The sequence below is a fragment of the Silurus aristotelis genome, assembly GCF_946808225.1.
Source record: "Silurus aristotelis genome assembly, chromosome: 18".
In the NCBI taxonomy this organism is placed as follows: Eukaryota; Metazoa; Chordata; class Actinopteri; order Siluriformes; family Siluridae; genus Silurus; species Silurus aristotelis.
The window spans coordinates 8,377,769-8,403,445 of NC_139591.1; the positions used below are offsets into that span (position 1 = coordinate 8,377,769).

Consider the following 25,677-nt stretch of genomic DNA (forward strand, 5'->3'; position numbering starts at 1 on the left):
TTATAATATTCTTGGCACCGTAACATCTCCGCATTCCCCATGTCCACAGAAAAAAAGGGGAATACTTTGGAATGAATAATACATGTAGGAGTCAACCAAATCTTCATATCAATAAAAATGTGAATGGTCTCAGCCTGGCCATGTGAACCTGTTAAGAGTTTCAGGTCACTTTCAAATGAAAGTTCTAAATCTTTAATAAGCGGCCATATTAGTCTTTCTGGGAGGATAGAGCTTTGCATAGCAGCCTAGAATCAAAACAGGACCAGTGCAGGAAATCCCCAATCATCTAATTAACTTGTTTACAGGTCTTAACATGTTTCCACAAGACACTGATTGCTCTAGCTTTCATAATTTAAATCATGCACTTATAGTAGAAAAATGCAATTTAAACCAAAACCAGGTTTCCCTTTTCACAAGGTAGCGCTTTAGAACAAGATCCCATATCTTTACACACTGTATGAACTCACAGGACCAGTTTTGCAAGCAGAAATTAACTAAAGGTAAAAATCAACCTTTTGGTGATTAAACTCTAAAAAATCCTGAATTCAGTTCTACATTAATCCTAGGCTTAGTCCTAGTTAACAGTAATGATCCTCGTTTTAAAATCGACACCTATGAACACAGAAACCTCTGATCCCTTGACAGTTAAGGAGTAAAGGATTCATTTAAGCTTATAGATGGGTTTTCCCCGCACCTGATGCTTCACTCTAACATGACAAGGTAGCTGAAACTGAAAGCGTAACTTCAACCAGCTGATTGTCTCTGACTTGTATTGTCAGAACCACAAGATACAGCACCCTTTCAAATTATTCATAATGTTTCATGCACATCTATCCAATGCGGGAAAACCAGATCTATTTAAAATATGCATTAAATGTTGGGAAATCCCAATGCCTATAGAAATAGCTGAAGCTGCTGGCCTCTTTCCCATAAATATAAACATTTAGGTTTTTTTTTTAAATACTTGTTTTTGATAAATACACAAACATGAGCACATGTCAGATTATATATGGTGTCAGATTATAGAACACAAAGAAAGAAGACAAACTGGAAACTTGAACAAGAAAAAAAATGTTCACAATGTTTCTAATAGCAGGGTGTCTACATGCAACATTAGAAGAACATAATCTGACAAAAAATGCTGGTGGTTTTGGAAAAGGATAGAAAAATGAAACTGTCAAAACGGATTGTTATGACGACACTATAATTGTAGCCAAAGGTGGACACTGTGGCTCCCGATGGATTTCAGGAAAACAGGCTCGGAAAGTCCCAACCCCTGCACGAAACATGGAAATGAATGGAAATTATGCCACCAAGGGCAATGGAGCAACGTAGAAACAGAAAGTGACATGCAGTGGGAAAGCAAATAAGGGTCTGAAAGGGGCTTTTAGTGACGCGCTCTGAATTTCCACAAAGGCCAGCTGCCGCCTCTTCATCAAACAGGTCCATAAATAATGCATGTAAACTTTGAAAGCTTCCCAAACACCTATAACCATTACAGCCGCTGGAATCCACCCAGAAGCCCATCCTACTACTTTTTTTTTTTTTTACCTGATAAAACCTAATATTCAATTCAATTCAATTCATTTTTATTTGTATAGCGCTTTTAACAATGAACATTGTCTCAAAGCAGCTCTACACTCACCTACCTAAACTTTACCTCACACACCTCCAACCCAGCCCTGTGATTAAACAACACAATGCAATCAGCTGATTAACAAGGAAATTGGTACTTTCCAGATTTAAATGCATGTCTAACAGGACTTCCTAATCTGTCCCCTTAACTAGAGAAAGTCAAGCACATGCTACTGATAAGATAAGACCACAGTACAGGTTTTGGTGAGAAACCATGAATGAAAGTTTACTCTATTAAAATGATCAATTTTACATTAAAAGACAAAGCATGATTAAGTGAATAGGGAAAGGTTTTTGCTTTAGGGACCTGGAGAAAAAAAATGTCAATTTACAAGTGCATCATGAAAATAAGAATCTTCACACTGCTTGTGTGAGAACTGTAACAATATTTACACTCAGCGGCACAGTGCACGCACGCCTTTTAGAAAAAAATAAACGGCATGAAACAATTCAAATTTCTAGTGTTGACAATTCAACATAAACCAAGAGCTCATGCTCTGTAAATCTACAGTATCATATCCAGCACGCATACACGAAATGACAAGAATAAACACTTCTGCTCTTTCTGTCTTGCTCAGCCTGGTAAAATAATGCAGGATATTAAGTAAACAAAACGAAAACTTTTTAAACTTCTGGAAACAGTAATGCCACAACATGGCTGAATACTGTCCTATTAAAATAAAAAAAAAGTGTTGAGAAGAAATAATTGTGAAAACTCTTTTCTGAAAACTGTACGATGGAGAAGAGTTCTAGTTAGGAATCGTTCTTCAAAAAATCTCCTTCAGGAAATGTCACAGAAAGCCACCAGTCAAGCCATGAGTTAATAGCATGAATGTGAATGCTGGCATCTTTCAAACAAGCCTTTGCTCATTGTGACTGATCAGCGCAGGTCTCCATTGGGCTGGGGGCTGCACCCTCATCATTACTGCTGTCCACTTCCTGGTCCATTGCGGCCTCATCATCCAGGCGCTGGCTGGTGTAGTCAGTGATCTCCAGGAAGCCGCTTGGCTCCACCACGACATTTGATTGACTCGAGTCAGGCATGATGGAGTACTGCGGTATCACCTAGAGGAGAGAGTGAGAAAGAGAGTTGTATAATGTGTATAGAGGAATATAGAGGGGTGAACTAATAACTAATAATGTTATAATAGTAATTATGGCTTATTTATGACCACATATATTGGCAACAATATATAATAGATAGAAAAGCAATTCTTTGGTTATAATTTATTACTTATTATTATTAAAATAATCAAAGTAATAGTAAATTTTTAATAAAGGAGAAAGTCCAAAATAGGGGGAAAAAGAAAAGAAAAGAAGTTCATCCTCAGTGGGGAAAATAGCACTACAAGATCATCTCCCCTAATAATGTCAGGTATTACCATTAGAGTGTGAGAGCAGAGGTGTAGGAGCTCAGACAGACGGGGGCAAGGCCATGGCATGCTTTGTAAGTGCAAAGTAAGAGTTTGATCTGCTGTAGAACAGGTAACACGTATCTTTTGCAGTAACACAGAAATGAGTGCTGGGTGTTTGGTATGACAGAGAGCTTAATCGTCCACATTTTGAACGCGTTGAAGTCTGTTTAAGGAAGAACAATAACCTTTCCTGACAGTTTAAAGGCTATGAAGGTTGAAGCCGATCAGAGCTTATAAAAAGTGAAGTTTATAAAGAACATATTATGAGGTGTTCGGCCAAAAAGGATACCTAGATTACAAACATTTATAGAAAGTGTATATCTCGATTAAATGAAATGAGAAGTTCTGTACATTTGTCAGAACGCAGCTCTCGTCATCACACTAGGAAATGAGGTATTTTGAGAATTCAGTGGAACAGAACCTACCTGTATTTAAGCAATTGTACAAAAAAACTGGAACATTATCAACCTGCAAGAGCAATCAAAAGATGGCACACTTCCTTTTACTCATCGTTGAGCAGATTAAACCACAAAATGACTCATTTTATTTTGGGGAAAAGGTTATGAAGATATCATAAACATGACTGTGAATGTTGTAGGTGCCGGATAAGAAAGCTATATCCAGCGAGCTCCTGTAGCTCATTGCATGAAAAATGTCAGTTAAATTAATTTGCGCAGAGTGAAAGGCCTTATTTAATCTTGTAAAGATTTACATTTGGGAAAAAAAAATTAAAACCTGCATTGTGTATACTCTATTTTCTGAAAGGGTATGTCTCCATTTAGAATTTTAGTTTTAATGGTTTTTTTTTTGTTGTTTTTTTTTTACAAAAATGAACAAAGGAGAATCATAATCAAATTTTTTGCCATTATCTAATTCAACATTTAAAACAATAGACTACCAAACATGGACACAGGACACTTCACCATCAATACAGTGCACTATAGTTACATTTAGTGCACCATTCTGATCTACTAATTGTAATACTGTCAGTTTTTGACATAACACCATGCAATAGTCTTTAGTCTTTTGTATAGGAGTACTTTTGCTTACAAATAGATCTTAATCAAAGAGAATGGATCCCAGGCAATAGATGATTGTAGAGGTCGACCAATTAATCGGTTTTGCCGATTAATCGGCACAGATTGATGATTGCTGGAAGTATTTGCAGAAATCAATACAGCTAGTTTATCCACCTTCCGGTCCATTGTCATTACGAGAGCAGCTTCTAGAGGCTAGTCACCGGTGTCACGTTCTGTTTGTTTTTACATGCGAGGCTGCATGCTGCACGGAGAGTGCATACTGCATTGAAAGCGGTAAACTAATTCTAATTTATAATTTACTAATTACATAATTATATTTAAATGTAATAAATTATATTTATTTTATTTAGCACATATTCATGATTCAGTACTTTTTAAAATTTTTGTTATAAAGTTTAGTACTTTTACATGGAGTGTTTGTATCCATTTTACTCAGTTATCAGCAAGTACGATTCAACTTAGCTATTGGTAGTAAAATTCACTACAGGTTGACCCCTTGACCAGGGGTGCCCAATATGTCGTTCGCGATCTACCGGTCGCAAAGGTAGTGTGGGTAGATCGCATGACATAAAAAAATAGTTATTTCTGCATTTTTATAGTAGGTAGATCATTTTGACTGTCATTTTAAAAGTAGCTTGGATGCTGAAACAGTGTGTGCACCCCTGATCTAGACTAATGTACCGTAATAAGCAGTAAATAAGTATGCTATTTCATTATGTCTACATTACCCTTCCTTTCACATGGCAGAAATTTAAACTGAAATCCTCAGTATATGCTATAATTACCAAATGAGTGCTAAGGAAGATTAAAACTAAAACTCACACAGAGAAGCAAGTGGTTGCTTACCTGTATAACATTCAGGTCCTTGCTCTTCTGGATGCGTCCAAAGGTGGCGTGTGTATGTGAGTGTGTGTGTTTTGAGCTGCTGATGAGTGGCGAAGTTGAAGCGGCTTTGGTAAAGGTGCTGCAGTCACTGGATGAGTCCACCACCACGGCCTCTGTGCCTGGCTCGATCTCCGCCTCCATCATGGAGATCTTCAGGATATCAGAGACGCTGGGCTTCTCCGAGCTGGACTCGGCCTGCAGCTTTACCGCAGCCTCACCGCTGCTGCTAGACACAGGGGGAGCCCCAAATGTGATTTTGGTGACCGCTGCCCCTTGTGTTATGATTGGTTGCTGCACCTGTCACATAAAAAAATTTATAAAAATTAACATCCAGCAAGCAATTGTTCAGTCAAATCACCTTTCGGTTAAGTTTGTGTGTGTACCAGCAGTGCGCGAGTGGAGGGCGAAGGCCGATAAAACGAGCGGTAAGAAATACCTGATTAGCCTAATTAGTGCGCTCTGTTTCAGTCTGCTGACGGTAATAAAGAGGAGAGAGACACCAACCACCGAGAGAGAAAGAGAGACACCAAGCAGAGAGACGAGCGGAAGGGTCACCGAACGGGGACAAATCGGGCGGCAGTGAAAGACGTGTCGGCCAGCGAGTGAACTCAGGTGGACGCAGTAAAAGGCGTGCCGGTCCGCAAGGAAACTCGGGCGGGCGCCAAAGAGAGAAAACGCAGCGATCCGCGAGTGAGACGGGAGGACGCCGAAGGAGTGCCGGTGACTGCCGGCGAACGTCGAGAACGAAAGGCGTCACGAACAGGGAGTGTCTGGGTAAGACCCTGGTGTAAGTACTGAAAAGGAATCCACCAGGGTGAAAACGAAAGAAAATAAAGAAAGCTCTGCTTGGTGAACTTTTCCCTGTCTATCGTTCTTCCAGGGCGGTACTAATAAATTTGTTCAGGGACAGGCAGATTCTCTCTCTTGCTCTCTCTTTTCCCTTTCTCCTTCCCCACCCGCATGCCCGCCCACCCGCTCCTTGAAGTCTGGGAGCACTCTCCACCACCTTTTGTCTCTCATGCCGCCGAACAATTCCCTGGCCAGAGTCGGGCGTTGGGGGTATATACCAGCGGTGCACGAGTGGTGGGTGGGGCCGGACAAAACAAGCGGTAAGAAACACCTGCAGCTAATGAGACTAATCAGTGCGCTCTGTTTCAGTCCGGCGACGCCAATAACGAGGAGACAGACGCCAACCGCCGAGAGAGAGACACCAAACAGAGAGATGAGCAGAAGGGTCGCCGAATGAAGACCCTTAAATAAAATGGGAAGTAGTGTGTGCCGATCCGGGAGGGACTGCCAGTGAATGTCGAGAAGGAAAGGCGCCCCAAACCGCGTGTGTGTGGGTGAGCCATGGTGTAAATACTGGAAAGAAAGTCGCGGAAGTGCAAACAAAAGTGAATAAAGAAAGCTCTGCTTGGTGAACAATTGCCTGTCTATCTTTTTTCCAGTGCGATACCAGTAAATTGGTTAGTGTGATTTCTTTCATTCCATATTTTGTGTATGTATATGTGTGCATTCCAACCTGGCTGCTGCTGCTAGCAGCTTTATCAGAGGTCACAGGATGGTGGGCCTGCAGTGGTGGAGGCTGGGAGAGCTGCGTGTGTGTGTTGGGTCGGTTGTGTGAGGTCGGTGCCTGCTGTAGTCGGGGCAGCTGTGGAGTGTGAATTGGTTTAGTGGGGGGAGTGTGTTGGGCTCCAGATCCAGAGGGAGCAGAAAGAGAGGTAACAGGTGAGATGGTGGGTTTTTCCACCCGTACAGTCACTGAAGGCGCTGGAGGCCTGGCACTGGGGATGATTTTGGTGACCTCAGTCTGGCTGAGAGTAGACTTTGTGGGTGTGGATATGGACAGCACCACAGGCTTGCTAAGAGTGTGTGGGGAGGTGCGGTGCTGCTGGAGAGGGGGAGGCAGAGGGGTAGTAGTAGTAGTAGGAGGAGGAGGAGGAGGAGGAGGGGGAGGAGGAGGGGTAGTCTGGGTCGACGGATTTACTGATCGGTAAAACAGTCCAGTTTGAGGGTCCAATGTGTCACATTCTAATTCTCCCTCCTCCACTATGGCCTGCTCCTCCATGGGCTTGCCAGGAGCTGCCTGCAACAAACACACACAGAACCATAGTATCTTATTAACAAAGCCTTCACAGTCTCAAAGGCTGGGTTTCTTTCCTTTAGATGCCATTAAAACTGAATGGCATTCTGTAGTCACATCTGCTTGCACATTCATACTGGTTGCTTTTAAACCATTTATTAATTAAATGCAGGCAGAAATGTGTACCGTAATTTCCGGACTATAAAGCGCACCCATATATAAGCCGCACCCACTGAATTTTACAAATATTTTAATTTTGAACATAAATAAGCCGCACCTGTCTATAAGCCACAGGTGTCTACACTAATGTACTTTACACAGGCTTTAACGAAAGACACGTTACACACGGTGTAACGGGTGAAATATGTTGCGCTTCCTTTAGAAGCATAGCGGTATTTTGGGAATAGCCTGGCACTGCATTTTTCCGCTATTACTGCGTGTGTTCAAGACGAGGAATATGTCCTTATTATTTTCTGATGCTCATTTCTAAGTTTCTTTGACTAACCCGTAACGCTGTTGCCAAGAATAATAAAAAAAAGCAAGAGTTTTGGAAACCTGTCTGTGCTTACAGGTAGTCATCGACTTACGACCTATGCAACTTACAACCATTCGACTTTACGACCAAAATCGCTAGCCGTGGCGTCCGACAGTCATACCAGCTTCCGGCATCATTTCACAGTACTGTACATATAGCCTACTCTACTTACGACCAAATCGTATTACGACCGGTCTGTCGGTCCCAATCGTGGTCTTAAGTCGACGACTACCTGTATATGATTTCTGTTGCAAATGCAGTTAGCGAGCTATCCCATGATCCAGACTCAACGCGTTACAACGCCTTGTATCTAAACCGTAGCCTACCAAGAAAGTCATTGTTCGCTGTCTTCCTCCTTCCTTTTACAACTATTTCTCTCGGGAGTTTATCTTTTGGCATCGTCGTGCGTTTAAAAAAAACTTTTTTTCTCCCAAAGCCGTGCAGCTCAGAACAAAGGAGAGGTGCGTTTTTTCGTTTTCGTTCCGAAATTTAATTGGTGTAATGTTATGGGGTTCAGTTTTTTGGCTTGAAGTTTGTGAAACCGGGAAAAACCCAGGAAAAATAAATAATTTATAAATAATAAATAATATAATAAGCCGCTTCATTGTTTAGGCCGCGGGGTTCAAAACGTGGGAAAAAAGTAGTGGCTTATAGTCCGAAAAATACGGTACTCTCTCTCTCTCTCTCTCTCTCTTTCTCTCACACACACACACATATATATATATATATATATATATAAATAAAAGATTTACACACTCTTGGCATCCAGACAGTTGGTTTGTTCAGCTGAAATACTTTGCTATGCCTCTAGTAAAACGTGCCAACGGTGTTCTCCGTATTCCTTTCTGACCTTGCCATCCAGTTCATCCCAAAGTGGTTCAAAAGAATTTAGTTGCAGTGACTAGACAGGCCATTCCAATATAGATAACATTCTATCTGACTATTTGGTCTCTAAATAATGCTTACAGAGCCAGATGCTTCGGGTCATTGTCTTGCTGTATGGTGAAGATGGCTCCAATTAGCCACAGATTAGATGGAATTGCATTGGGTTGAAGTAGGGAATCGTAGCCACACATGCTACACACTATAACCTGTCACAAACTTGGTACTGTAGTGGACAAAATAACAGCTATTTTAGCCATTTTATCTATTTAAAGACATCAACAGAATTTATTTTTGGATTTCTTTTGTTTTCTACTGTACCCACTGTTTCAGCAGTTTTATTATCAGCTCACATTTCACTGAGTAATAATTTTACTTAAAAATACAAGCAGAAACGGTGGTAAAAAACAGGAAACCGTTAGATACATGAGAGCTTACCTACTTTACCTCCACTTTTAGCTGTTTTAGCTACATAAGCAAAAGTGATTGTGACTGGGAATAGTTTTTTTTTCATTCTGAGTAATAACAGTCCAGTGAATCAAAGATGAATATCCTTCCTATGTTCTCTTGATTTCTAAAGATACGATCTATCTGAAGAGAATGTGTTCATTTGTGTTTCGGTTAGGATCAAAATTTAAAGGACATCAGTTTAGAATCAGACACTTTACAGTTTTAGTGTAATACCTGTACAGTGATTGAGCTGGTGCTGGTGGATGGAGCAGTGCTGGAGCTTTTCACTGTAGAAGACAGAGCTGATGACTGACTGCAGGATGTAGACACTTCACCTCCTGCTGCAACCTTCCCTGCTTTACCTGAACAAATAAACATAAAACTTTTCTTATTTAGCAAACTCATACACAAACATAATATCAAGGAATCCCAATTTCAAAACAGCTTTTCTTAAACAGTTTCAAAATGAACCAAGATGTTGAGAGATTCCTCAAACAATAACTACATGCCTTGAAATCACTTAAGCATTTGGATTCTGAAACATTTGAAAAATTTATTTGGCGCAATGTGCGATTTTAAGAGGCTTTCTTTTTTCACCAAGCTGCTTGGCAATTTCCCCGTAGCCCTTTCCAGCCTTGTGAAGGTGTACAATTTTGTCTCTAGTGTCTTTGGACAGCTCTTTGGTCTTGGCCATGTTAGTAGTTGGATTCTTACTAATTGTATGGGGTGGACAGGTGTCTTTATGCAGCTAACGACCTCAAACAGGTGCATCTAATTTAGGATAATAAATGTAGTGGAGGTGGACATTTTAAAGGCAGACTAACAGGTCTTTGAGGGTCAGAATTCTAGCTGATAGACAGGTGTTCAAATACTTATTTGCAGCTGTATCATACAAATAAATAGTTTAAAAATCATATATTGTGATTTCTGGATTTTTTTTTTTTTTTAGATTATGTCTCTCACAGTGGACATGCACCTACGATGACAATTTCAGACCCCTTCATGATTTCTAAGTGGGAGAACTTGCAAAATAGCAGGGTGTTTAAATACTTATTTTCCTCACTGAATGAATATATATATATATATATATATATATATATATATATATATATATATATATATATATATATATATATACACACACACAATTATTTATTTATTTATTTAATTGTTTACAAAAAAGCCAATCACTTGGTTTATTATATTTTGTATAAATGAAATGCTCTTAGTTTTTGCTTTTTTATTTGCATTTTTGTATTTTTTTTTTTTTTTTTACCATAGTCTAAAGTCCATACTTGAACAAAAAAAAAGAATAAACACTCATGATTTGCAAATGAGCCTATTAGTAAACAGGGCATTTTATTTATTTTTTTATACCTGTGGCATCTGCTTGGGTCTCAGGCTCGCCTGCAGCCTGTCCTGAGGGTTCAGGCGACTGCCTTCTCTCTGTGGGCATCTGTATTGGCACGGCCATCTGGCTCAAATCAATGGTGTGTTGCCGAGGCTTGGCCTCTGCCTTTTCCTTCGCTGAGATAAAAAAGAGCAAAACACAGCTGCATGTTCATTTCAGCAGCAGATAAAGTAATCAGTTACTTAAAGAAGGGTAACAGGTGAAGTTGCCTTCACCCATATCCATGTGCACCTGTGGTCTGCTGAAGTTCCAGCAGGGCCTTAATGGTAGACGTAGCAGACTGAGCTTCTCCACTTATGTCCTGATAAATGATAGTGGGACTCGCTTCCACTGAGACTTCTTGTTCTGTCCAGTCCTGGCCCCTGGAGCTGATGACATGGACGACCGACTGGGTGTCTGCAGAAATGTGGAAAAGCCAAGCTTAGTAAAAAAAGGTTTTTTTTCTTTAAAATCTACAGGTTAATTTAAAGTATCAATACTATTTTCACACTTTCAAATCTGTTATAATAAACTTGGTTTGTTGTATAACCATGTCCTCTTTATAGTCCAAAAAAGTTGCACACATGGAAATCTCTCATATCATCTATTATAATCCATGGGATTTCCCACAGAAAACCCAATGAACACTACAGTAACAGACAGTTGATGATCTGCACACATCCAGTAATACACAAGCAGTTATTTATTAAGCATTATTATTGTATTTACCAGTTGGAAATTTGCCTAGAATTGGACTTGTGAACAAACTGTCCCATCGTCAACTTGAAGAGGAAGCATTTTGTCACAGGTTTTGACTTGCAAACTTTTGCTGTTTTAAAAAAAAAAAAACGCTTGATAAAATCAATTTTCATAACCATAGGCTATTTAAACACTGAAAAGAAGCACTTTCTGTGAACATCTCAGAAAGCTCATGCATAGACTGAATGATACCAAGTGTCATTCAAACCACAAAACAAGCTTTTTGCTTGTGTACAAAACGAGCAAGTTTGGAATCAAAAGGGGAGTGGAAACAAGAAAACCCAAGTGTTAACCAGTGTTAAATCTTGTGGTGTATCATTCAGGCTTTAGGCCCAACTTGTGGTTAGTGGTTCAGGGACTCTTGTGGAATCATGAATGTGCTAAATGTCTGGCCATATTCACTATATAGGCAAAATGTTGTGAACCATAATGTGCTGTGTGAACATCCCATTTCATATTTAGTCCACATCTGCTATTCTAATAACCTCCACTCTTCTGGGAAGATGTTCCACTAGATTTTAAGGTGTGCTTGTTAAGATGTGTGCTCATTTAGACACAAGGGCATTAGTAAAGTCAGGTACTGATGTAGGAGGGATGTGAGGAGGCCTGGGTTGCAGTCAGCATTCCGATTCATCTCAGTGGTGTACATCAGGGTTGGGGTCAGTGCTCTATAGAAGGCCACTTAAGCTCTTTCATTTAAATCAATGTAGACCATATCTTTATGGAGCTGGCTTTGTGTCATGCTGGAACAGGTTTAGGTCTCCTAGTTTCTAGTAACTGAATGAAAATTGTAATGCTAACGAATCCAAAGACATCCAAGTCTGTGCTATATATACATATACAGGTAGTCCTCTACCTACAATGGAGAAACATTATAACGACCCGAGTCGAAGATGGTACTATGACTGTGACAGTGTTTCCTGCTTCATGCTGATATATAATTGTTATTTTCTGATCTAAACTGATGGCAGGAGACATACTTGGCCCTTGGAAGACATGCTTTTATCATTAAAATTGCTGTTACAAACAGTTTGAAACAATAAAAAAATACACACTGAGACAACTTTACTCCATCGACCGCTAGCGAGAGTGGGGCATCTCACAGGGTGAGAGATACGCTCATCCCAGCTGTGCGTCCAACATCGTACACTGCTGCTCAAAATTTTTAATATTTTTACAATTTTGTCGTATCGCTCTTGTCGTCGTAAGAGCGAAAAATCTTCCATGTCGAACCCTAACTTGAGGACCATCTGTGTGTGTGTGTGTGTGTGTGTGTGTGTGTATGTATATTATGTATATTGTATATTATCTTTTACTAATGTCATGTGCACTATGTTTGATCACACTGAATTAGTGAATGTGTTATTCTTAATTATTCTACGCAGAACAACACTATACGTGTTACTATATTCCTTTAATTATTTGCAGGACTAATACACAAGCTGCTGTTTTGAAAGAAAGAAAAGGACTTTGTTTAAATATATACTATGGAGTTTTATAATAACTAAAGGCAAAAGAATGCGGCTTGCTCACTGCAATCTCTCACCATGAGTATTGTCTGAAGAAGTTGGACTGCTCTCCAAGTAGGATGAAGACTCATCCTTGAGCGCCCCCTCCTGACTAGAACTTGGTATTACGGCTGCTTCAGGAACTCGGTTCACCTGCTGCAGCGTCTCGCTCACCAGCTGCCTTGCCTGCTCGCTCACTACCGTCGCCTGGAACGCCATTGGCTTTGGCTTTATCAGCACCTGCAAGGAATTCGAGGTGATATTTAGTTTGTGTGCAATAAATCAAGCATTTTCCAAAAAGATCGAATAGATAACGCTACAGCAGACCTGTGTCTTGCCCTGCTGCCCGTAGACAATCTTGGTTGGGATGAGCTTGGTGGTGGTAGTTGGCTGCACAGCTGAGCCCAGACTCTTCGGCTGCGTTACAATCATCTTCGTGATGGGCCGAGATGCTGTGATGATGGCAGGCTTTGCTCCCGGCACAGCCTGCAGAGCTTTCTCCCCCTGGGGAACATGCACAAACACTTATTTGTCTTTAACTCTTAAAAAAAACGATTTAAAAAAAAAAAAAAAAAAAAACTGAGTTAAAATATTATAATAATGATCCTACCCCTGCGTTTAACAATGTGGTGACCACATTCTTCCCCGGTAAGCCCTGGATGGTGGTTCCTTTGCCAGTGGTTTTTTGCACCACGATGACATTGGGTTTGGAGGTCATGGGAATGGTGGTGATCTTGGTTGTGGTGCCTGTCATTAAGAGTACAGAAAGGAAGTCATATCATGCACTATGGAGACAACTGTTTAAATTTTTCAGATTTCTGCCTTTCCTCACACACAATGCACAAACTAGCCCTCATGTAACATATTTTTCACATTATTATGTCAGACAACTAAACAAGGATGATAACTCTCGCAATAACTATGCGCTCAGTGCACTAAGGCTTAAATTCAACATAAATTCAAACCCTGTGCTTCTGTTCGCTCATCAAATTACCGGACACTATGTTGGAGCTGATGATCTTTCCTCCCAGTGTTGCAAGAGACTTGGGGACCACTGTTATAATGCTGCCACTGGTGGTTTTGACGTATGTAGTCCCAGCGGGTGACGTTGCCATCCGAGCTCCGATGGATGGAGCTACAGAGGGCCGTGTGTACGTAGTCTGGGTTCCTGCACACACATGATACGCACTCTATATGTTTACTTTTACATGTTGTGCACATTTTATAATTCTTTCCAGAAACTCAGCAAAGGAAAACATCAGTTTATATGCACATTAGCTAACATTAGGTTTAATACACATGTTCCACTTTAGCTATGCAGTAAGCCTTTATTTATTTTTTTTTTTTAAAAAGGCATTTCCTTTCAGGTTATGTCCAAACTTAAAATTCCCATAAAAACAGATGGAATTCTCACTGCATTCTCACTATATATATATATATATTTATATATATATATATATATATATATATATATATATATATATATATATATATATATATATATATATATATATATATAGAGAGAGAGAGAGAGAGAGAGAGAGAGAGAGAGAGAGAGAGAGAGAGAGAGAGAGAGAGAGGGGGGGGGGGGGGGGAGAGAGAGAGAGAGAGAGGGGGGGGGGGGGGAGAGGAGAGAGAGAGGGAGAGAGAGAGAGAGAGAGAGAGAGAGAGAGAGAGGGGGGGGGAGAGAGAGAGAGAGAGAGGGGGAGAGAGAGAGAGAGAGAGAGAGAGAGAGAGAGAGAGAGAGAGAGAGATCAACACTGTGTATTACACTGTTTATTTACAGTCGTTTAACCAGAACCTAAGCACTTTTTTAATTTGGGGTTAATGTTTAAGAGGTACCAGTAGGAGTGGAGACCAGTTTTGTGGTCATGATGGCTCCATTGCTGCTCACCACCATGATGGGACCAGAGCTGCTACTCGGCATTGCAGCACTCGTGGGCTTCGGCAAAATCTTACTAGCTGCATCTGCTGGGTGATGATCTTTACACCTACACACACAAAAACGTTGTACCTTTTTTCCATCTAGCTATTTTAATAAAAGGAAATTATTCAAACGTCTTAAAAGCACTAGGCACCATATCATAGAACAAGGGATAGAACAGATCCAGATGGTTTCAAAAAGGACTCCAATTAAATATTATACTAATTTCTACTAATAATAAATAATATTAGTGCTAATACATACTGTTCAGGAATAGAACATCTTACACATACATTAAGAAAATAAAAATCAATGTATTTCCACCATGTCTCTGCAATTCTGCTCACCAAATGTTACTGCAAATCTTTTTTGGGGAAGAAAACATGATAGTCTGTTCTCAAATAATTTTGCCTGCAGATTTTCTCTCATGTTTTCTCTCATTCAAACTACAACTTATAACAAGGACACGGTCTTTGACAATCTAATGGATTGAGATTTGGAACCTAAAATGAAATCCAGATAAAGACAGAGTAAGGGTTCTGACCTGACTCTTGTTTGATCTGTATGGTGGGTTTGGATGAAGACACTACACTGGTGGTTTGAGGTGAGGAGGAAAGAGGAGACGCAGTCAGGCCTTTGGGTGAAACTGACTGCTGTGGCTTTGGGAACTGGAGGATCTGAGATGGAGAGCCAACCAGAGCTTTGGGAGAGGGCATTCTCGCTGTGGCCACTTTTACTCCTGCTGTAGATGCTGCTGAACAGAGAGCGAGAGCGAGAGAGAGAGAGAAAGAGGGAGAGAGAAAGAAAAAGAGAGAGAAAATCTTTTCAGTGAACCATAAACAATTAAAATACATAAAAAATAAATCAGCCTAATTATTTTACTTACTTTGAGCCACGGTGGACATGACCACTGCAGGAGTGGAGGACACCACAGTTGTCACGGCGACAGGGCTAGGGGCAGTGGTGTTGCCAGCTGAAATCACCATGGTCTGCTTCTGACCAGACGATGTAACTGCAGAGCTGGACACCAGCTTTGAGACAGCTGCATAGTTATGCGACTTGGAGAGGATGTTGGGAACAAAGCTGGAGCTGGCAGATGTTGTTACAATAATGACCTAAGGTGAAAAGACAAGATAATTTTAAGTTCAAAACAACAACATTCAGATTTTTTCTCACTCTTTTACAATTGCACATTTCTGTTTTGACATCTATATGATCTTGAATTTTAGTGTTTTTAGAGGCTTGATATTTCATGGGTATGTATACTAGGGGTTTGTACAGGCTAGCTGTCACTGTTGCCACTAATGACCAATCAGAGTGAGAAAAAAGAGAAAAAAAAAACAGTGAGAAAAATAAAATAATTCTAATTCAGCTCATTTAGAGCAACGCATACTTACTGACTCGACAACTCATTTTCACAATGCTACCGAGGCTGAAGTTGCACAAGCTAGTTAGACTACTGAGTCATTAACAGCTTGAAAACACCTCACAGATGCTACTACAGACATTTCATCCTTTATCTAAGACAGGCTGATCATTGACCTACAAGGAGAACCTAGCTATCGGTAAAATCCACTATGGGTAGACCTCTGGTAATATGATAAACAGACTTATTTTTTTTAAACATTTATACCACTGAATTGTTTTTGTCATTAACAGTGAAAAACACAAAATGGAGCTGGAAATATGATTTGTAAATTGTAAACTGTTTGAAAGCGAACAAAAATGCTCAAAACACAATAACAAAAAAGCACATCAATCTGAGGTTCATTAAACAGCAATGCATGGCAGCTATTGTTCAAGCTGAAGGCTGATGTGTTTAATTAGTTAGTTATACTAATCTGTTTTCAAATGACTAGAGTTAGCGAAACTAAAGTTAGCGCAGTATCACTGTGGCTACTCAGTACATACTGAATATAGGATTTGTTTAGCACATGTATAAAAACGCTAAAGAATCTATTGCGCTAACTTTAGCACCAACCAGGAAGTGTGTTTCATGTCCAGATTCAAGAATTTCTCTTATAATGAGACAATTCCTCATATGGAGGGAGTGAATGAAGGATGGAAGGAAGGAACAAAGACAATTGTTGAAGTATGCTGAAATAAGTAGAACAGTTAAGTAGTTCATATCCTTAGAAAGTTAAATATTAAATGTAAAAACATGGGGTCTAACAAACGTAAACCATTTAATTACATTTTTCTATTTATTTAATGTTATTTAATCAATTGTGCCAATTTAATAGATTACTCAATTTAATCAGTGTAAAGGGTTTTTGCATTAATTTGATTTATTGATATAAAATATTATGAAATATAATTTATTTAATATAAATTATTTAACCAAGCAGGCATTTTATTTAAAGTTTTTGAAAATGTAAACTGTTGATGTTCACAAATAGTAACAATAATAAAGTGCGCTAATAAAGAAAATGACGAGCAATTTTGTTTTGCATTTCTTCCCCCAACTGTACTGAAATTAAACCGAACCATGACTTACAAACCGAGGTATGTACCAAACTGTGAATTTTTTGTAGATTTACACCCCTACTAGCTTACTAATTAGTGGTCAAATAATACAAATCACTAGTTGTGCAGCTCTTTTTTATAAGAGTGTGTGTTTGAAATGACAATAAAACTGATTTATCAGAACTGAAGAAAAGCAGTGAGTGTGTGCTGACCTTTTGGGCGGTGGTGTTAGTGGCCTGTGTGCTCGGCTTGGTAAAGGTGATTTTTACAGGAGACATGTGGGGCGGCAGTGAGTTCGCGATGCTCTGCATCAGGTTGCTCATCTTTGGGCTGCACTGTGGCACTGTGATGCTTTTTGAGGTGGGTGGGGTCATTTTAGGCACCTCCTTTAGTAGAACAGGTGAAGAACCTGAGGAGTTTGTGCGTCGACGTTTGCGAGGCTTTTCATCCTCGTCAGAGCAACTTACGCCTGAAAGAGAGAGAACGACAATTACAGTTTTCTTTCTTTACAGTCAATGTGTTGATTATTAACTTGCAGCTGACAGAGATAAATACTCATTAGATGTTAACTAGGTCAAAATGTCCCCATTAAATGTGAAACATTCTTTCTTGCTAATTTATCAGCACCAATAGTAGATTGCTGGATCTATCAGCAAAAATCCATACTTATAGTTTTTCCGGGGTGCGTTTTACAGTACAAGAGCGGCCTCTAAAGGTGAATGACTACACTATTTTTGTTTATTTTATTAAATGTTTTATTATTCAATCTGAATGTAACTGTTTTTATTTATTTGAAGTGTTACTTTTTTCGGTTTGAATGCATGTCTTATTTATTAATAATATTTTCATATTTATTTCATTTAGTACATCTTCATGATTCAGTACTTAATTTTTTTTTTAAGAAAGTTCAAGCACATTTCCACATGGAATGTTTATTTGTTTTTTGTTTTTAATCCAGTATCTACCGTAATTTCCGGACTATTAAGCCCACCCAAATATAAGCCACACCCACTGAATTTTACAAAGATTTTTATTTTGAACATAAATAAACCGCACCTGTCTATAAGTCTACATTGAAACGAATGAACTTTACACAGGCTTTAACGACAGACAGTGCCTGTTACACGGCTTGTATCTAAACAGTATCCTACCAAGAAAGTCATTGTTCACTGTCTTCCCCCTTTCTTTCACAAGAGTTTTTCTTTTGGCATCGTCATGCGTTTAAAAATCACCATCGGTGAAGCTTTTCTCCCGATGCCATGCAGCTCAGAACACAGGTGAAGTGTGTTTTTTCCTGCCCGGTTGTTTTCAGCATGACGAATGATTCGCATTTCCTGTTGACAGTCCGAGTGAGAGGCAGGTCAAACGTCAAAGGAACATCATCCATATTTATGATGTGGTGTGGCCCGATTCAGTGGGAGCGCATCTGATTTAATATAAAGAATTTCATTGGTTCACCTGAACCTGTTCGGCAATTTCATTAGTCTAATGTTTTTTGGCTTGAAGCTTGTGAAACCGGGGAAAACGCAGGAAAAATCCATAAATTAGCCACTTCGTTGTTTAAGTCACGGGGTTCAAAGCTTGGGAAAAAAGTAGCGGCTTATAGTTCGGAAAATACGGTACTTTAAAAACTTTTGGTTTCGGTAAAATAGGTCAACTCTAATTCTTTCTACTTTCATTCCATCTCTTACAGACAATCATCTTTACATTTCATCTCTTACATATGCATACACACAGATAGATATTTAAATCTGTGCGTTGAAGTACTTACTCTTCACATACACAGTGCTACCGCTGGGCAGCACTACCACGTTAGAGGCAGGACTCGTAGGCCGAGGTGATTTGACCGCAGCTGCTGCACTGCCGCTGGGGGCGGATACACTGGGGGGCGTGGTTGTAGTGCTGGTGTACGAATAGCACACTACCACTGCAAAACAACACCACAACTATCACACATCACTGCATAAGCAAATCCATACAAGCTCCCACAATATTTCAACTGTTCTCATTTACCTTCTTTGTTGCCAGTCTCTGCCGGCAGAAGCAGAGAAGAGTTCTGATGTGCTGTTGCACTGGCTACTGCATTGGCAGTCACTGTAAAAGCTGTCTGAGGTACCAGCCTGGGCATCAGGGGAACCAGCCTACGCCCTTCAATAGACCACTCTGAGGAGCTGTTCGGCCCAGACATGCTGTTACCCAAAAAAAAAAAAAAAAAACATATTAAGAGATTTGTTTAAGATAATAAATTTGAAGGCTATAAATAAACCAGATACTGTTCTGATTAAGCTTGTAGAGTTGGATTAAGGCACAAAGCTTTTATTAGCAGTGTTTCAAGGCTTTCTTACTGGTATGCGATAGTAGTGAGGCGTTCATCATTCACCGCACGCCGCACCTCTGCACGATGCCGCTCAGTTGAAATGCTGGTCAATAAAAAAAAGAAAAAAAAAGTGATTAACAAAAACTCGGCTTTTATAAAAGCAAACGGTACTTTGTATTATATCTAGAATGAGATATTACAAGACACATATGATTATGATAAACAGATGATTTTTCAATATTGTTGAATAAAGAAATATGTCAAATGTTTCAGAGATTATTATTATGGGATACCAAGATATTCCATTATTTGTATTATTTATAATCTTAATAGTATATTTTCACCCTGTTGATTCTTTTATCTCTTTAGGGAGTTTTAACTCACAAAAAGGTTGGACAACCCCTAATTAAATAATTCTGTTTGTTTACACAGAAATATTATGCATAATGTTGACTTTGAATAATTTTTTACGTAAATTATCCAGGTTTATACATATTAATATATTCATACATGCAGAAGGGCACAAAAGTGATATTTTACCTCCTGTATGGCGTTTTTGTCTGCATATGCTAGCTAAAAGCACATTGTAAAATTTCTCTTTACATTTACTCCATGGTAGGAAGATCAATTTTCTCTCTTACTCTCAGTGAGATTATTTTATCTCTACAAACTCTTTTTTTTATGACCAGATGGTGTACATGGCAAACTATTTTTCATGGCAAACTCTCAGCCTTGATTAATGCACTTAAAAAAAACCCCGCATAAATCTTACAATGTTACAATCGAGAAAATCTGTAGAATCTACCTTAATACTTTGGTAAGCTCCCCAAGCAGGTCTTTCTTGTCCTTGGTAAGATCACCCTGAGCACGAAGTGCACTGATCACTCCAGCATATGCCTCCAGCTCTACACGCAAACCAGTTAAAAACACAGTTACACATGAACATTATGTTCAGAGGGTCTTCACACTTTCACAAAGTGTCAAAGTATGTCAGATAACACACAACAAAATCATCTCACCAAGCTTTCGCAGGATTCTTTTACAGTCATCACGGCTGAGGTCGAGAAGTGTAGGCCACACCACCGGCATGGTGGCAGGCAGCTGAGGCTTCTCCTGCTGAATCATCCACTTTTAAAAAAGAAAAGAAAAAAAAACAGTCTTTCTTTGATAAGAAAATGTTTTAATAATAAATGATTTTGCAGCTATAAACTACACTGATCAGGCAAAACATTATAACCACCTGCCTCATATTGTGTTGGTCCCCCTTTTGCTGCCAAAACAGTTCTGACCTGTCTAGCATTAACAGGACCAGTCTGTTGGATCGGACCACACGGACCAGCCTTCGCTCCCCACGTGCATCAATGAGCCTTGGCTGCCCATGACCCTGTCGCTGGTTCACCACTGTTACTTCCTTGGACCACTTTTGACACCACTGCAGACTGGGAACATCCCACATGATCTGCAGTTTTGGAGATGCTCTGACCCAGACATCACAATTTGGCCCTTAAAAAACTCAAATCCAAATGCTTGCCCATTTTTCCTGCTTCCAACACATCAACTTTGAGGACAAAATGTACTTGCTGCCTAATAATAATAATAATAATAATCCCACCCACTAACAGGTGCCATGATTTACCAGTCATAATGTTACGCCTGATCAATGCATTTTATAAATAAAAACAATTCATCACATATTATCATTAAGTTGTTGCACATTAATATAATTGGATTTAAAAGGTATGAACAATCATTTTTAAACTTTATTTTTACTATAAGAATAGAAACATTTACAGAAATAAACTGTTACCTTGGGGGGAGTGTGAACACGGTCAGAAACGTGCACGCTCGATTAATGTTGATCTAGAAAACATGACCCTTAAAAAAAAAATAAAAACTTTATTACATAATTAGAAATGTTTCGATTTAACATTTTTATCATTACAAAAATCAACACTCTAGGTCTTTGTCGCTAAATCTGATGGTTTTATTTATTTATTTTTTCCAGCTTTGTTGTAGCAAATCTTAAATGACTATCCATATAAAATTTTCTGTCTTTATATAACATACAAACAGAAAAAAACCCACGATTTTTAAAACAAAATGGCTTCTTCGGGCAAAAGTCAGTATATTGAATTATTTTTAAAAGACTGTTCTGAGGTTTTCTGAAGGAATCTTCAGGTATACGATTCCAGGTTTCTTATAGCACTTTCTTTAAGGTTTTTTATTTAGGTGGTCTTTTATTTCTTTCTCTGTCCATGTAATCCCCTACTGACACCATACTGACAATTCTGTGATCAATTCCATTTTGAACCGAATAATGTAATAAAAAGTTTGTCTTATTAGCAAGTTAAAATGAATCAAACTCAAACATGTGTATGTGATACTCAAGCATGTCTTGTGCAAATCTGGTAGAACAGACCTTTTTCACAGCAGTGATTTTGACAAGAAATATTCGGACAAACACAAGCATAAGCAATGAGGTTAATCAGGGTTCCTTCCCAATAAGTTTATAAGTTGGTAATGGGAAGTCACACTAAATACCTTCCCATTCAAAAAGCTGTTTTTTCTTTTCTTTCAGATTTGATACTGTATACAAATTTCTTCCGCTTTCAACATGTAGAAGACACGATGATGAGGACAATAAAACCATCAATCGGTTCTCATCACTGTTTTGTTTTGATCTATTGACAGAGAATGTGCTAAACATTACAATAAACTGACTGACTGAGTTGGACATGTAAATCCAACCCAAAGTTACCAACCAATCACTGATAACTACTGATTCCTAACAACCAATCAATGATCACCAATCTTTATCAAACGTTTGTAGAAACTGAAACTCTCTTCTTAGCTACAGTTAACAAGTAATAAGTGTGCATTATTCCTCCATCTATAGCCATTTTCTTTGTCGCTTTTATAGTCCACACTGCTGCATTTGTCCTCTGCATTCAGAGAAAATACAAATAAAAAGTACAGTATAAACATATATATTCAATACATACAATATGTGTATACATATATATATATATATATATATATATATATATATATATATATATATATATATATACACACACACAAAATAGAAAATAAATGATATCTTTATTATATATAAATTAATATCATTTATTATTTTTCTACTTGTATAATAATTATATATATATATATATATATATATATATATATATATATATATATATATATATATATATATATATATATATAAATAATAACACACACACACACACACACACACACACACACACAGTACTTTTTATTTTTATTTTAGAAAATAGAAAGGGTCTTCGGGAAATCTTCCTTCTTCCTGTGTAATGGTCTGATATGCAAATGACCGTGTCGATTCAACAAATATGCAAATGCGTCTGTCATTTGCCTTCTAGCGACTTTCTGAATATACAATAGGTCATTTTCCCCATGAACACTGTTAATAAAAAGTGCAAAGTAAAGAACAGACACATCTGAACTTTTAAATGTTTTTTGCAGTTATGAGTGACTCCATTAGACACTTCTGCACCCAAGTCTTTATATGTATTGGCTCTACATATATTTACATATTTACATACTATTTATCTGTCTGTATATCTGAATAGATTTGTACTAAAATAAGACAAATCCGGAGAAATGGTCTCCTTTTTTTTAGCAAATAACCTGCGGAAATGTCTACAAAATAAAAATCTTCTTGATGGAAAACAGTATAAGTGCGAGCTGGAAACCCTCTAGAATCTAATTACCACTAAAAACAACACACGTGTTAACAGTACAGTACAGTGTGGGGAAACGTCACGCTTAAATCCGCTGTAATCAGTGAGCAAATACAACATTATTTTCACGACACACTGCTGCCATTAAATCATTAAAGATCAGTCCAACATGACAGACAGCTAGTTAATTCTCTACAGCACAATCCCACTCAAACTGACACAAAACACCAATGTGACCATGATCGCGCGATTTTTCCTTTTTGAGAAAATATAGGGGAAAAACAAACACACGATATCCCTCATCAGCACCAAGAGGATTTCCTCGCAGTTCTTTATCTGGGTTAGAGTGCTGGGACAGACAGAGCTCATAATCAGCACGAACCAGCTAACATTAGAACAAGACCAAAGTAGCACATTTGGAAAAAATCCATCAATATACAAATATGAAAATTTTACAATTGCAAAATGCAACCGTGTCACCAAATATAGACAAAACCAAGCACCAACCTTTGCTAGACCCAGTCCCCAAAGTCCGCCATGTTTAATGTTTGATCGACGCCAAAACACAAGAGCCGCAGCTATAGGTGCCTACAGGAACGCCTTAATAAAATTATCTTTCTTAAAAATGTGCATCATAATTTCATCATGAAAGGCTTTTACTACAAATACAACATGTCCATTAAAAAATTTCTAAGCACTTTGTAAAATTATTTTTTTACCTTATTCTTTTAGGACCTTTCCCACCTTTACAGCAGGCACTTTTTTGTGTGTCCCAATGAGGGCCTCGTTAAAAAATATATAAATAAATAAATAAATTACTCGGAGAGAAAGCCGCAACTTTGCTTTACAAATTTAAATGTATAAAAAATAGCTGTATGCTTATATAATGCATTATTTAAACACTAATATAATTATTTGATTTCATAAGCGGGTAATACTGTAGTACGCTCTCAGACATTATTCACGATTGTACGAAATAACAATAATCCCAAACTAGTACAGTTAATAAGGTGCATTTCTGTCCAATAACCTCCCGTAATTAACGCTTCAACATCAAGAACAATAAAATATAATTATAGGAGGATGTTGTAATGGGATCTTGATGATGTAATTGTTCGGTACATGACTTAGTCTTTCAAAGAATCGCAGTACAGCGACCTCTGATGGGGAGATGGTGTTCTACAACGCCTTTTATGAAGATGATAAAACATTTGCATAACTGACCAAAGCAACCAAGTAGGGAAGTGGGAGCTCAATGTATAATATGTTGAATTTTGGATCAGAAGGTTATGAGTTTATATTCCAGCACCACCAAGCTCCCACTGCTGGGTCCTTGAGCAAGGCCCCTGACCCTCAACTGCTCAATTGTATAAATGAAATACTTTAAGTCTCTGGATAAGAGTTAAACTTTTTTTATGCTTATGAAGGAATATAAATTGTTTTGGTCTCCGACATAGTTAAAAATAAAGTGTTGTAGTGTAGAGGTATATAATGTTTTTGTATAGTATTGATGGTTTCTATAATTGCCACGTGATAGTGGTGGTATCAAGAGGTGGATTAAGTCGGGTAAATTCCCACTGAAGGCTCAGGTACCAATTGCACGGCCATCCACTGGGTTTTAATATATTTTTTCTATGAATATGTACAAAAGTATTCCTAATACAATATTCTCTTCATTTCATACCATTTTTTGTGCAATGCTGCAAGAACCTTCATCCAATCAGCTTTCTGACGTCACATTACGTGTTGTCAGGTTCTAAGTTATCTGCCATAAGGCCCTTAGAAATTAGCACCACAAGAGCCTGGTAGCGTTAAATACATGAGAATTAAGCTGTTGCTTTTACCATTTAGATTGCGATCTGGACTCAATATGCCATCTAAAAGGCATCTGATAACATTGCCATTTTCGTGTCCTTGGATGGTCAGAGAGCACACTACTCAGAACTCGCAAACCGCATCTGTAGCAAACTGCACAAGCTCACAAACATTCATATGGATTTAATAGTTTTTTTTTCATACCACAATGCACGACAAAAAGGAATAAATTAATTTGTTTGCAGATTTACTTACAAAGACATTTATAAGATAGACTTTTCAAGAAAAGCTAGACATCGTGAGAAGTTGAACAAAACAGAGCTTTTTCATTAACAATTAATACTTTTGCGTTTTCTTTCCTGTAGAATCTGCACAAAAACAAACAATTTGCCTTCATTTAAATCCCTGAAAAACCGTTAAACCAATGCACAAATGTACAAAAATGCACTGAAAATCTTAAGGTCATTTTATGAGGTTAATATTGATTGTTCTGCTAGAGATGATGTATGCAGGTGGAAAGGAGACTTGTTGAATTTTGTTCATTGGGTTTCTAGCTTTAGTAATGACATTCATACTGCATGAGATACCTGTCTATGATGCAGCACTTTTTTATACTGCTTTTCTGTGTGATTCTGATGGTTTTTATACAAAATGGTGATACTAAGAGGTGGATTGATTTAGGCAGGACACCAGTAAAGACATAGGTGTGAAATACAGGGCCCACTAGTATATAAGGATAAAGCAAAAACATACACAAGAGAAGCACAAAATAACAAACCCTGCTGAGGTGGAAAAACAAGCTCTGTTATTTGGGAAGATGTACCTATTCACTGAAGCAGCATAAAACATGT

General features: G+C 38.4%; 2 protein-coding genes across 2 annotated transcripts in view; one reads left to right on the plus strand and one right to left on the minus strand.

Moving 5' to 3' along the window:
* Positions 1–25,677, plus strand: part of mpzl1l (myelin protein zero-like 1 like) — a 186,027-nt gene that overhangs the window by 53,745 nt on the left and 106,605 nt on the right. The gene's annotated exons all lie outside the window — the stretch shown is intronic.
* Positions 1,835–23,621, minus strand: emsy (EMSY transcriptional repressor, BRCA2 interacting). Its single transcript, XM_083569041.1, is given in 22 exon segments — positions 1,835–2,700; positions 4,937–5,272; positions 6,498–7,061; positions 9,160–9,287; positions 10,303–10,452; positions 10,568–10,732; positions 12,621–12,822; positions 12,910–13,086; positions 13,193–13,329; positions 13,577–13,750; positions 14,425–14,544; positions 14,547–14,573; positions 15,051–15,260; positions 15,393–15,621; positions 17,185–17,441; positions 18,744–18,899; positions 18,986–19,161; positions 19,318–19,392; positions 20,095–20,194; positions 20,309–20,417; positions 21,097–21,164; positions 23,519–23,621. Coding segments are annotated over 20 exon segments (3,687 nt in total). The 5' UTR covers positions 20,415–20,417; positions 21,097–21,164; positions 23,519–23,621; the 3' UTR covers positions 1,835–2,502.